At 55.1% G+C, this 18317-nt stretch overlaps 2 protein-coding genes across 6 annotated transcripts; one reads left to right on the forward strand and one right to left on the reverse strand.

Moving 5' to 3' along the window:
• Nucleotides 1-3103: 3103 nt before the first annotated feature.
• Nucleotides 3104-6827, forward strand: SLC7A4 (solute carrier family 7 member 4). The gene is made up of 5 exons (XM_030306596.1): nt 3104-3130; nt 3808-4829; nt 5286-5926; nt 6190-6298; nt 6402-6827. The coding sequence occupies exons 2-5, from the start codon at nt 3848-3850 to the stop codon at nt 6638-6640; spliced, it is 1971 nt and encodes a 656-aa protein (XP_030162456.1). The 5' UTR covers nt 3104-3130; nt 3808-3847; the 3' UTR covers nt 6641-6827.
• Nucleotides 6828-7742: 915 nt separating this feature from the next.
• LOC115508180 (P2X purinoceptor 6-like) lies at nt 7743-18260 on the reverse strand. 5 transcript variants are annotated; one of them, XM_030306612.2, is made up of 12 exons: nt 18150-18260; nt 17220-17370; nt 15821-15892; nt 12157-12232; nt 11864-11957; nt 11700-11780; nt 11469-11610; nt 11265-11374; nt 9812-9905; nt 9657-9722; nt 9390-9467; nt 7743-9301 (listed from the first exon to the last, which is right to left on the reverse strand). In XM_030306612.2, the coding sequence occupies exons 1-12, from the start codon at nt 18203-18205 to the stop codon at nt 9218-9220; spliced, it is 1104 nt and encodes a 367-aa protein (XP_030162472.1). In that variant the 5' UTR covers nt 18206-18260; the 3' UTR covers nt 7743-9217. The 5 variants fall into 5 exon arrangements, with proteins under 5 accessions (XP_030162472.1, XP_030162471.1, XP_030162469.1 ...); XM_030306611.2 differs by having other exon boundaries at nt 11700-11783; XM_030306609.2 differs by having other exon boundaries at nt 18072-18260.
• Nucleotides 18261-18317: the final 57 nt, after the last annotated feature.

The following is an 18317-nucleotide window of genomic DNA, read 5'->3' on the forward strand; positions in this document are numbered from 1 at the left end:
CTGGGTGGCTCAGTCAGTTAAGTGTTCGACTTCAGCTCAGGTCATGATCTCACAGTTCATGGGTTTGAGCCCACGTCAGGCTCTGTGCTGACAGCTCAGAGCCTGGAGCCTGCTTCATTCAGATTCTGTGTCTCCCTCTCTCTCTGCCCCTCCCTCACTTGTGCTGTCTCTCTCTCTCTCTCAAAAATAAATAGACATTAAAATTTTTTAAATTATTCTAAGCATCCTTTTTCCCAGCTTTACTGATATATAATTGACATATTTTAAATATCTTTATGAATATATTTATTCTTTTTGAGATTATATAAGTAGAATTATTTTCTTAATTTCATTCTGGATAATTCATTGCTAGTGTATAGGAAGGGATACAATTGATTTGGAGATTTTTTTTTCCAGCTTTAGTGAGATATAGTATTTTTTCCAGCTTTATTGAGATATCCTGTAAGATACTTAAAGTGCATGTCACAATGATTTAATTACTTAAGCACTGTGAAAGGATTCTTCCCATATAGTTCATTAACACATCCATCATATCATATATTTACTTTTTTGGTGTGAGAATATTTAAGGTCCACTCTCTTAGAAAATTTCAATTGTGTAATACAGTCTTATCAAATATAGTCACCACATTATACACTAGATCCTCTGATTTATGTATATTGCTCTTGTACCCTGCACCTTTGCTGGACTTATTAGTTATTTTGTTGGGTGGATTCCTTAGGATTTTCTGTACATAAGATCATATCATCTGTGACTAGATATACTTTTACTTCTTCCTTTCCAATTTGCATTCCTTTTATTTCTTTTCCTTGCCTAATTGCTATAGCTGCTACCTCCAGTAAAATGTTGAGTACCAGTAGTGAGAGTGGACATCCTTATGTTGTTCTTGATAATAAGGGAAAGCTTTCAGTTTTTCGCTACTTGAGTATACTAGTCAAGGGTTTTTCATAGATAGTCTCTACCAGGCTAGGGATGTTCCTGGTTTGTTGAGTGCTTTCTTCTGTATGTATTAAGATGACCATGTGGTTTGGTCCTTTATTCTATTAGTATGGCATGTTACATTGCTTGATTTTCCTGTGTTAAATCAAACTTGCATTCCTGGGATAAATTCCACTTGACCCTTTTTTTTAAAGTTTATTTATTTATTTTGAGAGAAAGAATGCAAGTGGGGAGAGAAGGGTGAGGGGTGGGGGGAGGGAGAGAGAGAGAGAATCTCAAGTAGGCTCCACACCACCAGTGGAGCCTGATGCAGGGCTCAAACACGTGAACTGTGAGATCATGACGCAAGGCCAAGTCAGATGCTTAACCAATTGAGCCACCCAGGTGCCACTACTTGACCTTTCTTATATGTTGCTGGATTCGATTTGGTAGTATTCTGTTGAGAAAGTCTGCATCTATGTACATAAGGGGTAGTGGTCTGTAGTTTTGCTTTCTTGTGATGCCTTTGGCTTTGTAGAATAAGTTGGGAAGTATTCCCTCTCCCCTCTTCCCCCTTCCTCCCTTCTCTTCCTCCTCCTCCTCTTCCTTCTTTTTCCTTTTTGGTGCTCTAGCTTCACTCCACCTTCATAGGTTGCTCTGTGTAACTGCCTTGTTCAGTGGGGCCCCAGAACTTGTCTGAGTCATATCCCTGGAAGTTTACAATTCACTGTATCAACCATGCTTGCCCTCAAACACATACTCATATATGTGGTGAGAGCCTTCTCTGGGTGGATAAACAGTTTTCTGAAACACCGTGTACCAGCTCTCAGGTAGTTGTTAATAGGCCTTGGGGTAGTTTCTGTTACAAAACTGGCCCAGTCTCTCAGGTTGAAGTGCATTTTTCTAGATTTTTGTGGAGACATTTCAGAACAAGAAACATCTGCTCGATTACGTTCTGGCCAAAGGGGAGTGAAGTAAGGGAGATGTTGTCCCTACAGGAAGTGGGAGCTCGTCTGAGAAGTTCTTTAAGATAACATCAGCCAAGTATCAGAAAGGATCAAGGGGATTGGCCAAGGCAGAGTGTTCTGAGTGGCACCATCTTGTCTGGGAGTCCACCATCCTGTCACCAGCTCATTGAAACACAGAGGCTGCAGGTGCCCTGAAAATCCATTTTGGTCTTGCTTTGCTTGGATGGATTGTCATCATTTTGTTGACAAGTTAAGACCATGTCAAGCCAACTTTTTCACTTTCAAAAAGCAGTAAGTGCAGAGGGACAAAGACCCCTCAGCCCCAGGAATAAGTAAGTCTGAGGTGAGTTTGTGATGGCTACATGATGGGACATGGGGGTTGCCCATGCTGTGGGAAATGGCATGGAGTGGGTGCCCAGCATATGACCTCTCACTGATACCCATGAGTGAGAAGCTGCTGTTTGGGTCCCCCAGGGTCCTCCAAGCCTGATTGGTGCTCCTAGGCTGGGATGGGCTGTCACTGGCATCTGAGGAACCCTAGGGTTGCCCCAAGCTGGAAAGCTATAGATTTTCCCCACAAATCCACTTGCCTCCTTTCAGAACAAGGCTCAGAACAGCCAGCAGTTCCCTCAACTCACAGAACACTCCCCAAAAGCCGTGCACTCCCTCTCCCTCAGCAATGTATGAGGGCGGCTTGCTGCCATCCCATCGTACAGGAGAGGTCAGGGATTGGCCAGGGCCACTCAGCCAGACCCATACCCTCATCTCACCAGAGGCTTGCCCGAGTCCTTGCAGCCCCCAAAATGCCCCAATATTGGGGGAGGGGATCTTGGACAGTAACTGGCTGAGCAGAGTACATGTGCTGGGATGAAGAATCAAGGAGGGTTACTGCAGCCACAGCAAGGGGGTGCATTCCAGATCCCTCCAGACCTGGTCCCTACTCTTGCCTGCCTCCTGAGGCCACCCCAGTGATCTGGATTAGTCACTTCTGGTGGCTTGGGCTTCCTCATCTGTGAACCAGACACAGTAATAGGGCGTCCCTAGATCTGGTGAGTTCTGGTCTGGATCGTGTGAGGTATGGGTACGGTGGGCTATCTGGATACTTGTGTGACAGCGAGGTGGGTGGGGCGCCGTGCTGGATCTGGGGATCTGGCGCAGGGGGAGTGGGGGCGGGCTCTGTGCACGGGCGACGCCAGCTGGCTAGGCAAGCACAGCACGCAGAGCGGCGGCAGCGGTGACAGCAGGTAAGTCTCAGCGAGTCCTGTAGGGACGTACTGGGGCCTGAAAGGAGGCAAAGACTTGGATATCCGGGTGGAACTGGCTCTAGGGGCAGCAGCGGAGGCGGTAGCCTATCGGGGCGGGGGCAGAGAAAGAAGCTTTGGCTTCTGGTGCAGGGCTAAGAGAGCCCCACCTCTGGGCCTGTGCGTCTGTCCCCAAGTCTCACGGGGCCAGGGAGGGAGCGGGGGGTGGGGGTAGTGGTGAGTGCCAATGTCTGAGGCCAGATGGCCGCCTGGTCCCCGCCCAGGGCAGCAAGGCTGCTCCTGTTCCGGGGCCTGGAGGCCTGGAGACCTGCCCAGCTCCCGGGAAGTCTGGGGCTTCCACCTTGCTCTTGGATGCCAGACCAAGGAGAGTTTCCCAACCACACCTCCTGGAGCTGCACCCTTTCCACCTTCAGACCCACCCCCACCCCTGGCCCCCCAAGCACGCCCAGGTCCAGCTGCAAGAGGTTCCTTCACCTGCCCAGAGGCTTCCCTGTGACCTCCTGCCCACTTCTGACTCATCCCAACCCTCAGGCAAGCTAGCTATGCAGGTGTTCGGTCCGGGTGTGTGTGTGTGTGTGTGGGTGATGGATGGACAGAGCAGACTGAAGCTTGGCCCGAACCTAACTGGTCAGCCTGTCATTCCCCTCTTGCCCTGGTAGGTGCCGGCAGCTGGCTTGGTGCTCCTCTTATGTGCCCATCATGCTCAGGGGGCTGCCCAGCACTGCCAGCCTGGCGCGCTTCTGCCAGAAGCTGAACCGACTGAAGCCACTGGAGGAGTCCACCATGGAGACATCACTGCGGCGCTGCCTGTCCACGCTGGACCTGACCCTGCTGGGCGTGGGTGGCATGGTAGGCTCAGGCCTCTATGTGCTCACAGGCACTGTGGCAAAGCAGATGGCTGGCCCTGCGGTGCTCTTGTCCTTCGCTGTGGCTGCCGTGGCTTCCTTGCTGTCAGCTCTGTGCTATGCAGAGTTTGGGGCACGGCTGCCACGTACGGGCTCTGCCTACCTGTTCACCTATGTGTCCATGGGTGAGCTGTGGGCCTTCCTCATCGGCTGGAATGTGCTCCTCGAGTACCTCATTGGTGGTGCAGCCGTGGCCCGTGCCTGGAGTGGCTACCTGGATGCCATGTTCAACCACCGCATCCACAACTTCACCGAGGCCTATGTTGGAACCTGGCAGGTGCCCTTGCTGGCCCACTACCCAGACTTCCTGGCTGCTGGCATTATAATTTTGGCCTCTGTCTTCATCTCCTGCGGAGCCCGGGTTTCCTCCTGGCTCAACCACACCTTCTCTGTTGTCAGCCTCGTCATCATCCTCTTTATCATCATCTTGGGATTTATCCTCGCCCGCCCGCACAACTGGAGTGCTGAGGAGGGTGGCTTTGCACCTTTTGGCTTCTCTGGCATCATGGCTGGCACCGCCACCTGCTTCTATGCCTTTGTGGGCTTTGATGTCATTGCTGCCTCCAGTGAGGAGGCCAGAAACCCAAAGCAAGCTGTGCCTGTAGCCATTACCATCTCACTTGGCCTGGCAGCTGGCGCCTACATTCTTGTCTCCACCGTGCTCACCCTCATGGTGCCTTGGCACAGCCTGGACCCTGACTCCGCACTCGCTGATGCCTTCTACCGGCGGGGATATAGCTGGGCTGGCTTCATTGTGGCAGCTGGCTCCATCTGCGGTAAGGGGCCATTCAGGCACGGTGGAAGTGACCGGGGCAGTGGGGCCCTGCCCTAAGTTTCCCAGGGATCACATCTCCAATTTGGGTCTGTTACTGGTTGCATATTGGGCCCAGGAAGTTGCTAATTATTAGACTCTCCACCTAGGCTTGTTGAGAGGGATCTACCCACTGTCCCCTCCTAATTGTACATTAGATGTTGGTTCTGAGCATGTGCTTCCAGGTCCTTTCCTGGGAGAAGGACTTAGCCCTCATCAGATTCTCTGATGGACCTGTCACCTAAACTAAGGTGCCCCATTTCTGGTGGGGGGGAGGTGGGGAGTAAGCCCTCAGGCTCACCTTGAGATCCCAGACAAACGCATGCCCGTGCTCCCAAGGGGTTGGGCATGCCCTGGCTCGCAGAAGAGGCCCCTGGTAGGCCTGTCACCATGCTGACCAGTCCCCCACCCTCTGCCACAGCCATGAACACTGTCCTGCTCAGCAGTCTCTTCTCCCTGCCACGCATCGTCTATGCCATGGCCGTCGATGGGCTCTTCTTCCAGGTGTTTGCCCAAGTGCACCCCCGGACGCAGGTGCCCATGGCTGGCATCCTTGTGTTCGGGGGCCTCATGACTTGCCTGGCACTGCTGCTGGATCTGGAGGCACTGGTCCAGTTCCTGTCCATTGGCACACTGCTGGCCTACACCTTCGTGGCCACCAGCATTATTGTGCTACGCTTCCAGAGGACCCCTCCGTCCAGTTCCTCAGGCCCAGCCAGCCCTGACCCCAGCGTCAAAGAGTACCATTCTTTCTCGGACCACATACAGCTGGTGGGCACTGAGCAGGACTTAGCCCCCGAGCCTGGGCAGCTGCGGCCAGCCCTAAGGCCCTACCTGGGCTTTCTAGGTAGGTACAGCCCTGGAGCTGCTGTGGCTTGGGCCCTCGGCATCCTGGTGGCCTCGGCCATCACCCTGGCCTGTGTACTGGTCTTCGGGGACTCAGCCCTGCACCTCCCATACGGGGGCTACATCCTGCTGCTCCTGCTCAGCTCTGTCATGTTTCTGTTCAGCCTCCTCATCCTGGGGGCCCACCAGCAACGGCGCCAGCAAGACACCTTCCAGGTACCTTCCCCAGCCAATCCCCACTGGCCGTCAGCCAAGCTAGCTCTCTTTGCCCCTTCCTCCTCTACTGTAGCAGGATGAATCAGGGCTCACAGGGTTGGGGAGGCCAGTATGCCCATCTCCCTCTCTTTCTGCATGGCAAGTGGGCGCTTGTTTCCAGAATCTCCAGAGGTGGAGAACGGCTCTGTGGACTCTTGAGGAATCAGGCCCTGAGCCAGCAGACTTTCTCTGCAGCCCAGCCCAGCCCTGCTCTTCCCCCTCAGATCCCCATGGTGCCCCTGACTCCAGCCCTGAGTATCCTCCTCAACATCTGCCTCATGCTGAAGCTAAGCTACCTGACTTGGCTGCGCTTCTCCATCTGGCTGCTGATCGGTGAGTGGGGGCCAGACTTGGGGCCCTGGGTGGGCTGCAGGAAGAAGGCAAGGAGAGCAAGCAGGGCCGGGACCTGCCCTTCAGTCTCCCACAACTCCTGCAGGGCTCGCCGTGTATTTTGGCTATGGCATCTGGCACAGCAAAGAGAATCAGCGGGAGTTGCCAGAGCTGACCACCACACGCTACGTGGTGTTCCCCAGCACCAACCTGGAGGAGACGGTACAGACTGTGCAGCCCCCCAGCCAGCTGCCCTCCCAGGAGCCCAGCCCACCAGTCCGTGAATCGAGCTGGAGGCCCGCCCATGCTTGCTCTGCCCTCACCCCACCTCCTCAGGAGCCCTGAGGAGCTGGGAGTCCCTTCTGTCTGAGCCAGCTCAGGTTTGCAGGCCTGCCCATGCTGAGGGGACCCCCAGACCTTAAAGCCTTAGCCCAAGTGCCTAGCTTTGGGTTTTGGGGAGTGGGCCGTGGCCAGTGCTGGTGTGGGGAACATTTTGCCCAGAGCCTTACTGTTCATGAACAACTCCAGTTACTTGGGCAGGTGGGGTGGGTTAGGGTGGGTGGGGAGGAAGCCCGCAACCCCAGATAGCCATAATAATAACCTCTTGGCCAGCCACATGGCCTGCTGCTGTGTCCACCATTGCATTCTTTGTGTCACTGAGTCCTCTCCTGCCCCCAGGAACCAGGTGATTGTTCCCAATCCATAGCAAAGATGCCAAAATTTGGCAAGAGGGGGGCACCAGCTGTGGTCAGGGACACCACCGAGCCTGAGTCCTGGGGTCCTGCCCTCAGGCCGGTGCCCTTTGCCGAGCTCAGAGGGAAGCTGCATACACCCCCGCACACACCATGAGAGGAGGGATCCATGAAAAGGGCAGAGTCAGGCTCCCCTGCACAGGCTCCCCACATGTCCCCTGGTTGGGGGGCAGATCCAGAGAGCAGAGCCTGGGTCCCAAAAAAGGCCACCTAGAAAGGGCAGTGGAGTTCCAGGCCCCTCTTGGGTTCCCAGGGTTTCCAGGAAATGTAGTCCCCAGAGATGTAGAGGTACACTGCATTGGCACACGTGACTCTTAAGCATGTGCCCACGTGGCCCACATGGCTACCCTGGTAGTTCACACCCACATGCAGACTGAGGCAACAGCTGTTTCCAGCTCAAGCCTGGCCACAGCTCTCCAGCTGTCACAGCTGGCACTCATCCTCTCCCCCCACCTCTTTCCTCAAGGGCTTTGAGAGAAAGGCTACACACATGTATGATATACGCTCCCTGTATATGGATGCAAAATACCTGGGCCTGCTCCAAGTACCTTTGAGTCGAACTGGTGGCTGTGAGGCTCCAGTCCTTGGTGGGGTCATCAGGCCCTCCCTGCCCCCTCCCACTGCTTTCAACTACCCATTCCTGCATATAAGGACTACACAGGAAGCTGCTGGTTTTGGCAGGCTTTACTCTTGACTTTCTGCAGCTATGACAGCTTTCGTTGGGCCCTGAGGACAACCAGGTACATGTGACCCCAACTCCAATGACCGCACCTCAGAGCCATGTTCTCTCACCCTGGCTCTTCTGAACCTGCCTCCCCATGGACGTTGCTCTGGGGACTGAGAAGCAGCAGAGACCCTGAGGCTTTGCTGGGGCTCCAGGTGCCTCCCAGATGCTAGTTCAGCCTGAGCGCCAGCCCTGGTCTTCCCCAGCTGGCCTTTGTTGCTCCACCGCCAAACTGCCAGCACACCCCTGGTCACCAGGGACCCATGAGAAAGAAGCCCCTTGCCTCCCTGGGGTGGGTACTCCCAAATCCTTGCCTCTGCCCTGGGAGCAGGAAGGAGTTTGGCTCCTACAGCCCTTGTTCCTCCCCTACTGATATGGGGCTGTGGGGGGTGGGGGATTTCTCCAGCAGGCAGGACTCAGACCCTGAAAGATACCAGGCCAGCCCGCTGGGGGTCTTTGTGTCCTTTGGGACGTGCAGATGCCCTGACAGGTTCTTAGATATAACCTTGGGTAGCAGATGGACAGCTTCCCTAACCCCATGGCTCCAGTGAGCAGGTTCCAGGGCTGGGGGGTTAATGAGGAGGCATATAGAAGATCCCAAAGGATCCAGTGACCACTAACTCAACCTCTTCACCTTCTCCTCCCCATCCCAACCCTCCACACCCCAAAGGCTACTACCAAGAAGGAGCTGATGCTCATAAGCTGGGCAGGTGTGAGACCAAAGGGTGCCTGTGCCCTTGCCTGGGGTGCCAGGGGGTTGGATTAACTTCCTACACACCCCTCATTCCATGGATGAGGCCCAGAGTTGGGTAGGAGCCCACCTCAGGCAACCCAACATGGGAGCAGCTGACCCCTCTTGTCAGGCTTCTTTCTACCTTGCTTTAGACTCCAGTTGCACAGACCCCAGCGGGGCACAGCTGAGAGGGAGGGGTTCTACCTAAGATGGGGTGTAGGTAGGGGGAGGAGGGCTGGAGTCCGCCATTGCCAGTGGGAGGGTCAGTGCTGACAGCTGGTGAGTAGGCCACCTCTGAAAACACTGGTGATGGAGGCTGGGAGAGAGTTCTTTAGACCTAGACACAGCAGGAGCCCCACTGGACCATTGCCCTGTCATGTGCGTATCCCAGGGGCTCCCCTTCTCTGTGGCTCCTGTTCTGCTGCAGGTCTCTATACGAAACTGGCTTCTCTGGCTCCCCCAGGCAGCATCCTGCTAGAGCTGGAGTCAGGGGAGAGACAGTCTGTCTGGGAGTAGGAGGGTGGAATTCTCCCCTCCCCCATACCTGCTCCTGCTGGGGCTTTGCCCAGGAGGTCCCCAAGGTGGGCCCCCACCCCCACCCCACAACCAGCAGGGAACAGCTGCAGGCCTCAGGAACAGGCCAGTGAGTGGGAGACCGGAGCCTTGGCACGGTCACTCTGGTGTCGGTGTCTGGCTCCCAGACTGGGTCCCCTCTAAGACACCTGGGCAGCCACGCACGGGGGTGCAGAAGCTGGTTCTGTCTGCTCGGGGTTGGTGGTCACCTTCGGAGCCTTTGCCTGCAAATGAGAACATCATATCAGGGCTCTGACCAACATCCTCCAAAGTGTAACAGAACCCAAGGATCTGGACGGGTCCGTGGCTCACCTCCTCATACTTGGTCCTCCAGTAGAAATGGGCTTCTTCGTCCACATACAACAGCAGCAGATCACAGAAGAAGGTGATCTGGGAAAGGCAGGGCAGACCTGTGCCCTGGCCCTCAACTTGCCCTTCTACCACCTCCCCGGCCCTCACCACAAGACAACGTTATGCACGGGAGAGGAGTGGGGGGCGGGGGGTGGGGCTCAGGTATGCACTTGGGCAGGCCTGGGCACGCAGTTGCAACCAAATGGAGCCCACGTTAGTCAGACTCACCACACCCAGCCAAGCTGCTCCGGTGCCCAGAGTGATGGTCGTGGGGATGAGGCCGAACTTCCCTGCCTGAGACCGACCTGGGCTGAGCCTCTAGAGCTATGACCGTCTCCCCCTCCTACTCCTACCACCCATTGCCTTCACCCAACACCTCCTACCTGCCCAGTGACAAGGATGTCGAAGCGGATCCCATAGAGCTTGAGCAGACTCCGAGCCTCCACACCTGAGGCTTTCCACCAGTGAGTGGCTGTCCTGAGGGTAGGAAAGTCTGGTGGCTTGCTCTGCTGCCACTCCTGGGCTGGGCTGGTCCTCCCAGGCCTCCTTCTTACCCATCCATTGATTCTAAAAACCCCCATCCCCAGCTGTCTCCCCCTGTGCCATTGCTGAGGACCCAGGGAAAAGGCAACCTGGGACCTGCCCCGTAGAAGCTCCCTGCCTGCTGAGGGGACAGAGGGGACAGCAGGATCCCTACATAGACACTATTACTGGGGGAGGGGGCAGGTAGGGAGGCAAGATCTGGGCTGTGTGAGTCCAAAGGGCGAGGGGGAACTCACTACCCCTAGAAACTGGGTGGGAAGGGCTTTCTACAAGGGATACTTTGAGGCTGGTCTTCCAGGGGTCAGGAAGGAGTGTTCTAGACAGAGAAAGTAGGACAGGTAAGAGCACAGAGGTGCAGGAAGCAGAATGTGGGTAGGGAGCCAGCCCCTCATCATTGCAAAGGGCCGGGGAGGTCAAGGAAGCCAGGCCAGGAAAAGCCCAGTGAGCAATGTCAAGGGACATGGTCTCTAGGCCTGGGGGCTGTGTGCGCGTATGTGTGACAATGACCAGGTGACAGGAAGTGACAAGGATTCCCGGCAGGTTGACGGAGATCTGTTTAGGAGACTCAAAGACATGACAATAAATGCAACACAAGATCCCTGAAAGCATCCTGGATCAGAAAATAAAAAGATAAAGGACTATTATTGGCATGGTTGGAGAAATTCAGAGTAAATATTCGATTTACTCTGCCAATGTTAAATTTATTGAGTGTGACTGTGGTACCGTGGTCACGTGGGTAAGGTCCTCATTCTCAGGACAGTGTTGAGAGGAAGAGTGTCAGATGTCTGCCACTTACTCTAAAATGCTTCCCTTTGAAATCTATCTAACTCTATCCAGCTCGTTCTAGAGAGGGAGAGAGAAAGCAAATGTGGCAAAATGATAAAAAATAAAACCAAAACCAAAAAAACCCTAGTGAACCCAGATAGAGGGTATATGGCTTTGCATTTTTATGTAGGTTTTTGAAATTTTTGAGATAAGACCTAAGGGAAAAGTAAAAAAGAACCCCCCCCCAGCCGAGGAGGGAGGTGCTAGAGGCAGGGTGGGGTGGGAGAGGGGCTGGGGGGGGGGGGTGAGGAGTCCCAGGGAACAGAAGGGGGATGGGATCAGGAGGGAGGCTGGACAGAGCCTGTGCTGGGGGACCAGAGCTTAGGACACCCCTCCTGCCCCTGGGGCCCTCCTCACACACACAATGGACTCTCCAGAGAGCTGGGCCAGGGTGTGGCCAGTCCTGGTTGCCACAGGACAGTGGGGGGACCTGGCTAAGGAACAGCAGGAGGGCAGTAGGGGCCGCACCTGAAGTTGTAGCTCCTCTCCTGCAGCTGGAAGGAGTAGTGGGGCCGACAGTCGGAGCCCCCAGCATCCAGGTCACAATCCCAGTGGACTCGGACGCCCACAGCACCTCCCTGCACACAGCACATTGCTCGCTGCTTCACCAGCACGCAGGCCCCGGGACCCTCTCCCTGAGCCTTCCTGGAACTCTTCCCCCCATGGACCCACCAGCAATGCCAGGTCCTCAAAGACCCCTCCAGCTGCAGCCACGAGATCCCCAATGCGGAACACAGGGCAGTAAGGGCTGTAGCGTGAGTCGTAGCGACAGCGCTTGAAATAAGTGGCGTCCCAGGTGTCTAAGGCATTGGACCTGGGGGTGGGGGTGGGGGATGGGACAGACGGTCAGGTAAGACAGGACACAAGGAGGGTCTGGGGCCAGCAGGACACACCCACACTTACTTGGAGAAGTTGAACTTGCTGAAGGTGACAGCGTTCTTGATGAACAAGGTGAAGTTCTCTGCCTGGACCAGTAGGGGCTTCCTGCTGGTAAAGAAGTGAAGGTCAGACTCCTGGGTTCTGGGGCCTTGTCCTGGAGGTGGGTGGGGGTGGGTGGAGAGACTTACATGGGCACAGTGCCGCTCTCCACGGGGCACCAGCCCTGGATCTCACAGGTCCTGTGGGTCCCGTTGAATTCCACACATTGGCCCGTTTTTATGCCTTGAGAATACAAAACAAACACCAGGCCCTCAAATCTCCACAAGGCCAGGGGATGAGACAGGGCAGGGGGCCACTGACAGAAAGGAGAGATGCAGAGGCACGACCAGGCCTGCCCTCAAGAACCACCCAGGGTCCCAGCCTGGGCCCTGGAGCCCCCACCCAGGGGAGCCCATGGAAGACAGGGCCCACAGTTACCGACCGTGGCTGTGTGTCCCCGTCTCCCCTTCCGGACAGTCCTCATCAGCCCAGCAGTTAGCCAGCGGGATGGAAGGGTGCTGAGGTGGGGAAAGCAAAGTTGCCAAGGGCTCGGGGACTGTTGCCCCTCTGTGACCCAGTCTTGCAGTCTGCAGGGACACAGCCCTCCCTGCCTTAGCTGCATAGAGGTCCCTGAGTTTGGGGGCACACGGCAAAGCTGGAGGGTAAAAATAAAAGGAGGTGGTTGGAGGAGGAAGGTGGCAAGCACCCCCACCCCCCACCCCCCGCCAGATAGGGGTGCAGGTGCTGCATTCCAAGGCAGAGCAAGCCTCCTTCCTTCCTGATAGCTCTCTCCTGGCCGGAGGCCCAGATCCTCTGGTCCACCTCAGACAACAGAACAGGGAAGGTGAAGGGACTCTGGGAAGGGCTAGTTCATGCCAGAGTGGAGGGGTGGGGCACGGTGAACAAAGGGCAGGGACCTAGTTGGAGGGGGCTGGGTAGGGAAGTGGCAGGACCACACACACTTGCTGAGGGACCATAGGCTAGTCCCTCCCCTACTTATTCTTGGGCAAAGCGTTCTGGCGATCAGTCAGAAGGGGGGACTAGCAACCTTTCTGGGGGTCCTACACCCCCCAAAGAGGAAGGCACACTCTCAGACACAGTTCTGCCCCAGGCTGACAGTGAGCACCATTGTCCAGGTTACCTGGCTCAGGAGCAGAAGGAGGAGCGGTGTGCCAGGGTGGCAAGAAGGACTTGGGGACTCCAAGCCAAACGAGACAGTGGGACTGTGTGGGGTTGGGACCGTGATACGTGGGCAGAGGACAGAGTGGGGCCTCCTGTGTCCTGAGTCCGCCCCTCCCCTCCACCCTGGCTGGGCCACCGTCTCCTCCAATCGAACCTCATGATAACCACCACGGGGCCGCTCTCTGCATCATCTGCCTCATTCATTCAGCAGAGACCATCCCTAGTTCTGCCATGCTCCTGTGATCAAGTTTAGCTCTTTCACAGAGTTCACAGGGCCCCTGAGGTCTTGGGCTACCCCCTTGCCACCCGAATCCAAATCTAGGCTCCAACCCCACTCAGCAGCAGGTGACCCTGGAGGTGCCTCATCTCACATAGCTTGGGGCCTTTGCTCATACAGCTCCCTCTGCCTGGACCGTCTCAAGATCCCACTTGAGCCTTGAGTTCTGTGGGAAACCCTTCCTGAGGCCCTGAGCTGGCAGACATGCCTCCCTGGGTCTGCAGCTGCAGCCTCTGCCCCCATCACGGGACCGGCCACCTTGGCTGGGCTGCCTGTGCAGGAGCTCCTTGAGATAAAAGGGGGTGGAGTCTTGCAAGCCCAGCATCAGGCCTGGCCCCCAAGAGGCTCAGCAGTTGTTTGCTAAAGGCTGTGAGTCTCCAAGGAGCACAGCCAATATGTCGGGAAGGACCGGATGACCAGGACCGCCGAGAAGAGCTGGCGGGATCTCTGGTGAGTCTCCAGAAGCCATGTTGTCAGATCTGATTACTTCCCAGCTCCAGTAGTTTCATAGGAAGACCTAGAAGCTGGGACATGAGGCAAATCACATGGATCCAGAAAACACAGAATGATGGCTTCAGGAAATTTTCAGGACAGCCTACAGCCTGAACATTAATCAGATGTCCTCTGAGCATTTAGAAAATGAAGGACATCGTGTATGTTTGCCGTGTGTAAGCACATCCTTTGTGCACATGCTTCACATCCTTTGTGGACAGAGCCAGCCTAGGACATGTGATGCCTCCAGCAACTGTGGTGGCACCAACAATCAGGACACAGGGGACAGGTGACCACACAGTTACTCCCCAGCCCTGCAAGCAATTAAATGTTAGATGTGATTTAAAAAATTTTTGTTTAAGTTTATTTACTTTGAGAGAGCGAGCAATCAGCGGAGGGGCAGAGAGAGAGGGAGAGAGAGAATCACAAGCAGGCTCCTCACTGTCAGCATGGAGCCCAGTGCAGGACTCAGACTTACAAACTGTGAGATCACGATGTGGGCCGAAACCAAGAGTCGTCGATGCTTAACCGACTGAGCCACCCAGGTGTCCCGTGTTAGAGGTGATCTTAAAAAGCTGTTACCATGGAAGTAGGCTTCCAAGGCTATGTCCTGAGTCCCAACTGCTCAAACAAAATCCACAATTGGAGAACCATACACTTAAAAACGGGTAAGATGCGGGGCACCTGGGTGGCTCAGTCAGTTAAGTGTCCGACTCTTGGTGTCAGCTCAGGTCATGGTCTCGAGGTTTGAATTCAAGCCCTACATTGGGCTCTGAGCTGACAGCATGGAGCCTGCTTGGGATTCTCTCTCTCTCTCTTTCCCTCTCTCTCTGCCCCTCCCCTGCTCGCTCGCTCTCTCTCTCTCTCTCTCTCTCTCTCTCTCCCAAAAGTAAACAAAAAAAATTCTTTAATGGGTAAGATGGTAAATTTTATGTTACATGTATTTTATCACACACACACACACACAAATTTGAGGGAAAAAAAAACCCATAACTGGAGAGAAGAGCACTGTGCACTGTGACAGACGCTGGATCCATGGGTCACCCTTAGGCAAGGGACAATGGGGAGATTTTAGGTGGAAAACCTGCAATTCTGGATGAGGAATAGACAAGAATAGGATGAGCGACTCTGGTGTGACCACAGTTGTAAAAACTGCCCGGGACACCTGAGTGGCTCGGTCGGTTAAGTGTCTGAGTGGAGCTCAGGTCATGAACTCGCGGTCCGTGAGTTCAAGCCCCGCATCGGGCTCTGTGCTGACAGCTCAGAGCCTGGAGCCTGCTTCGGATTCTGTGTCTCCTTCTCTCTCTGCCCCTCCCCCACTCGCACTCTGTCTTTCTCTCTCTCTCAAAAATAAATAAAACGTTAAAAAATTTTTTTTTTAATGCCCAGAGATCATAAGTGACCCTGAGGTCAGCATAAGCTGGGGTTTTCGTGCTTGCCCACAAAAATGGAAGGTGACTTGGGACACATTAATAGAGTCTGTGCATACAAGAGAGGAAGGGCTCTATTGGAGCTCACCTGAGTCTTATACCCAGTTCTGACAAACTGGAAGGTGCCCAGAGGTGGGACCAGGAAGGGAAGGGGCCTGGATATCTCACAGGGGGCTACAGTGGAAGACTCCAGAAGACTGCTTGGAGGACCAGAGACTGGGCGGCCTTGAACATGTGACTCTACCTTACTGAGATTCTCATCTTAAATGGGATCATAGTAATTCCTTTTTAAAAATTTTTTGTAAATGTTTACTTATTTTTGAGAGAGAGAGAGAGAGACATACACACGCAGAGTGTGAACGGGGGAGAGGCAGAGAGGGAGACACAGGATCTGAAGCAGGCTCCAGGGTCTGAGCTGTCAGCACAGAGCCTGACGTGGGGCTCGAACTCACAAACTGTGAGATCATAACCTGAGCCGAAGTAGGACGCTTAACGGACTGAGCCATCCAGGTGCTCCTGGATCATTAGTGATTCCTACCAGGCAAGGTATTTGTGAAGACTAAATGGAATGATTCACTAAAAGGTTTTCGCTCAGTGCCTGGGATACAGTAGCATATATATACTAAGCCCTCAGTTACCTGGGAAGGCGAGCGGAGGACATGGCTGGTGACCCAGGTCCGGCAGAGGAACTAGGGACCCGCTGGGAAGCTCCTGAGCAACCTTACCTCTGGACATCTGTCCTGAACTTGTTCTGGCGTCACAAGAAAATTGGTCACCAAGAAGAACACATTCTCTCCCTAGAAAGCAAGTGTCAGAGTCAGTCTCTGCTTCCCTCTCCAAAAGAGAGAGGCCAGAAGCTGGCAGCTTGGCTTGTGGGGAAAGGGGTCCTGGCCCCATCAAGTCATCAACTCTGCCCCAGGAGAGCGCCTCCAGTGAGGCAAGCTGAAATAGAGGAGAGAGGCCAGCTGGGTTTCTGGCCTTTTCTAAGCCCACAGCTGCCTCTTTGAGACAAGTGTATCTTCCATGTTTGTATTCATTCCTTCAACCAGAATTTTCCAATTGCCTCCCGCTTCCAGGCACTGAAGATCCAGAGCTGAGTTGGACCAGGAGCCTGCCCAGGCTAGTCGGGAGGCGGGCCCCTCGTTGCACACATGGTCAGGGGCCAGTGGAGCAGGCGGTGAACTCTGCCTGGGCAAACGGTGGCTAAGGACAGGCGGGGTGGCTGGCATCCAAGCGCCGTGTGTGTGAGTTCTGAAAGTTTGGGGCAATGCACACCCAGGAAAGAGAGAAGGCAGCAGGTGTGACAGCGGTCAGGATCTGGAGGGACTCGGTGGCCACCACTATGGAAAGGAAGTCTCCCCAGGGTGGAAACAAGGGCTGTCAAGCTCTGATTGATAACATATAGGACAGCTCAGGCTGGCTGCTGGGTAGAGTGCATCCGGGGACCCACTACCCACTAGAAGGTCACGGCCTCACACAGGTACGACACAGGCAGCAGTGAAAACTACTAGGAGATGGGATGGTCAGAGGGAGGGACAGGTCCAGCTTTGGCCCTCATTGGATGAAGAGAGGCCACACTGGGAGAGGGAGATGATTTTTCTATGGACGTGGTGGGTGTGCACCCAGGAGGCAGCTGTGCTAGAGGCAGGTGGTCACTGGGGTTACAGTTCTGGCACTGGCAGGATAAAGGTAGAAACTGAGGCTGTGGGCAATCTGGGTAAAGGGAGGAGCCAGAAATGCCTCGTGGGAGGGCCAGAGGAGGAGTGTCCCAGGTCAGGGAGGGGAGCATTCAGGAAGCTCAAGGCCCTGGTTCCCCAAGCTTCTCCTGCCCCACCCTCAAGCTCAAGCCTTGAGTTCCTAAACTTTCCACTCTTCTAAGTACAGCCTCTGTAAAGGCTGTTCCTCTGGCCTGGCTTCCTGGGCTGTCCCCTTGTCCTCCTAGACACTCCTTACACATCCCAGAAAGCCCTATCCAGGCACCACTCCTCTGTAAGGCTCTTCCCAAGCCCGGCCCTATGACGGTGCCAGCACCCTGCTCTGGCATCACATGCCTCTCTCACACACATTCTCTGCAAGGGTGGTATCAGAGGTGTCACTGCCTAGCAGCAGAACCACGGCACCTACCTGTGGTGGCTTCACGAAGTCTGCCACATCCCACAGTCGGTTACCCAGCTCCTCGATCTGGGTCACAGAAACCCCTTTGAGTTTGGTGATGACGGAAATCTGGGGGTCCAGGTCTCGCTCCTGGTAGCCTTTTTTGGCGAGGAGAGCCCACCTTAGGAAGAATTGATGGGCAGTGTGGCACGTCCCCGGCCCATGGTAAGCAAGTGGGACCCACCCTCTCAGCCTCTCTCCTCATACACCCTGCAGGCTCCCAACCCAGGATTCAGGGCCCCTAGCTCCCCTCCAGCCTCATTTTCCACCCCAAACACCCTGCACAGATCAGAAGCTCCAACCATGATCAGAGAGCCAGTCTTTCATGGCACCCATGGGCTTGGAGATGCCCATCACCTCCTCCTTCACCAGCCAACACCCTCCTCCTGTCCTGGCTAGGCCCAACTCCTCCTTAAAGACTCCCCCGACCCAGCTAAAATTGGTGGTCTCTATCGGGGACCTTAGTGCTGCAGCTCTCCCAAACATCAGGAGCTACTTCCTACCCCACCAGGGGCCTCCTGGGTATGGGTGGGGGCCCATCTTGCTCTGTGTGCAGACCTCAATATGGGCCTGGCAACAAGGCACAGGAGAGGAGGCAGGTGGACACACAGGAAGGAGTACACAAGCATACAGCTTGCTCTTGTATCCACTGACCTCCAGACAGACAAAGATCCTCCCTTCTGCCTACTTGCTCCCCTGTTCCCACCTGCTCCCCTCTGCTACCACCAGCTCAGCCCCCGAAGAGTCAAACCCTCAACCCTCAGCCCAGGACTAAGAGTCATTATCCCTCCAGCCAGTGTGGCCCAGGAGCCATTCTCTTACCCCACCACGTAGGCCATGACCCCGAGCTGCAGCAACCTCTGCAGGACGCCCACCCGCCAGTTCCTGGTTATCACATACTTCTCCGTTTTGTAATCCAGAAGCCCCCAGCCCGCCAGGGCCCCCGGGGAGCCCATGCCTCCAGCTCCTGCTGTCTGCTGGGGCACATGAGTCAGCACAGCAGCTGCAGCCACAGCTGAATAGGAGGTAAAGCAGGCGTCCAAGCCGGCGGGCCAGCAGCTTTTAAAG

Source organism: Lynx canadensis, chromosome D3 (assembly GCF_007474595.2).
Source record: "Lynx canadensis isolate LIC74 chromosome D3, mLynCan4.pri.v2, whole genome shotgun sequence".
NCBI lineage: Eukaryota > Metazoa > Chordata > Mammalia > Carnivora > Felidae > Lynx > Lynx canadensis.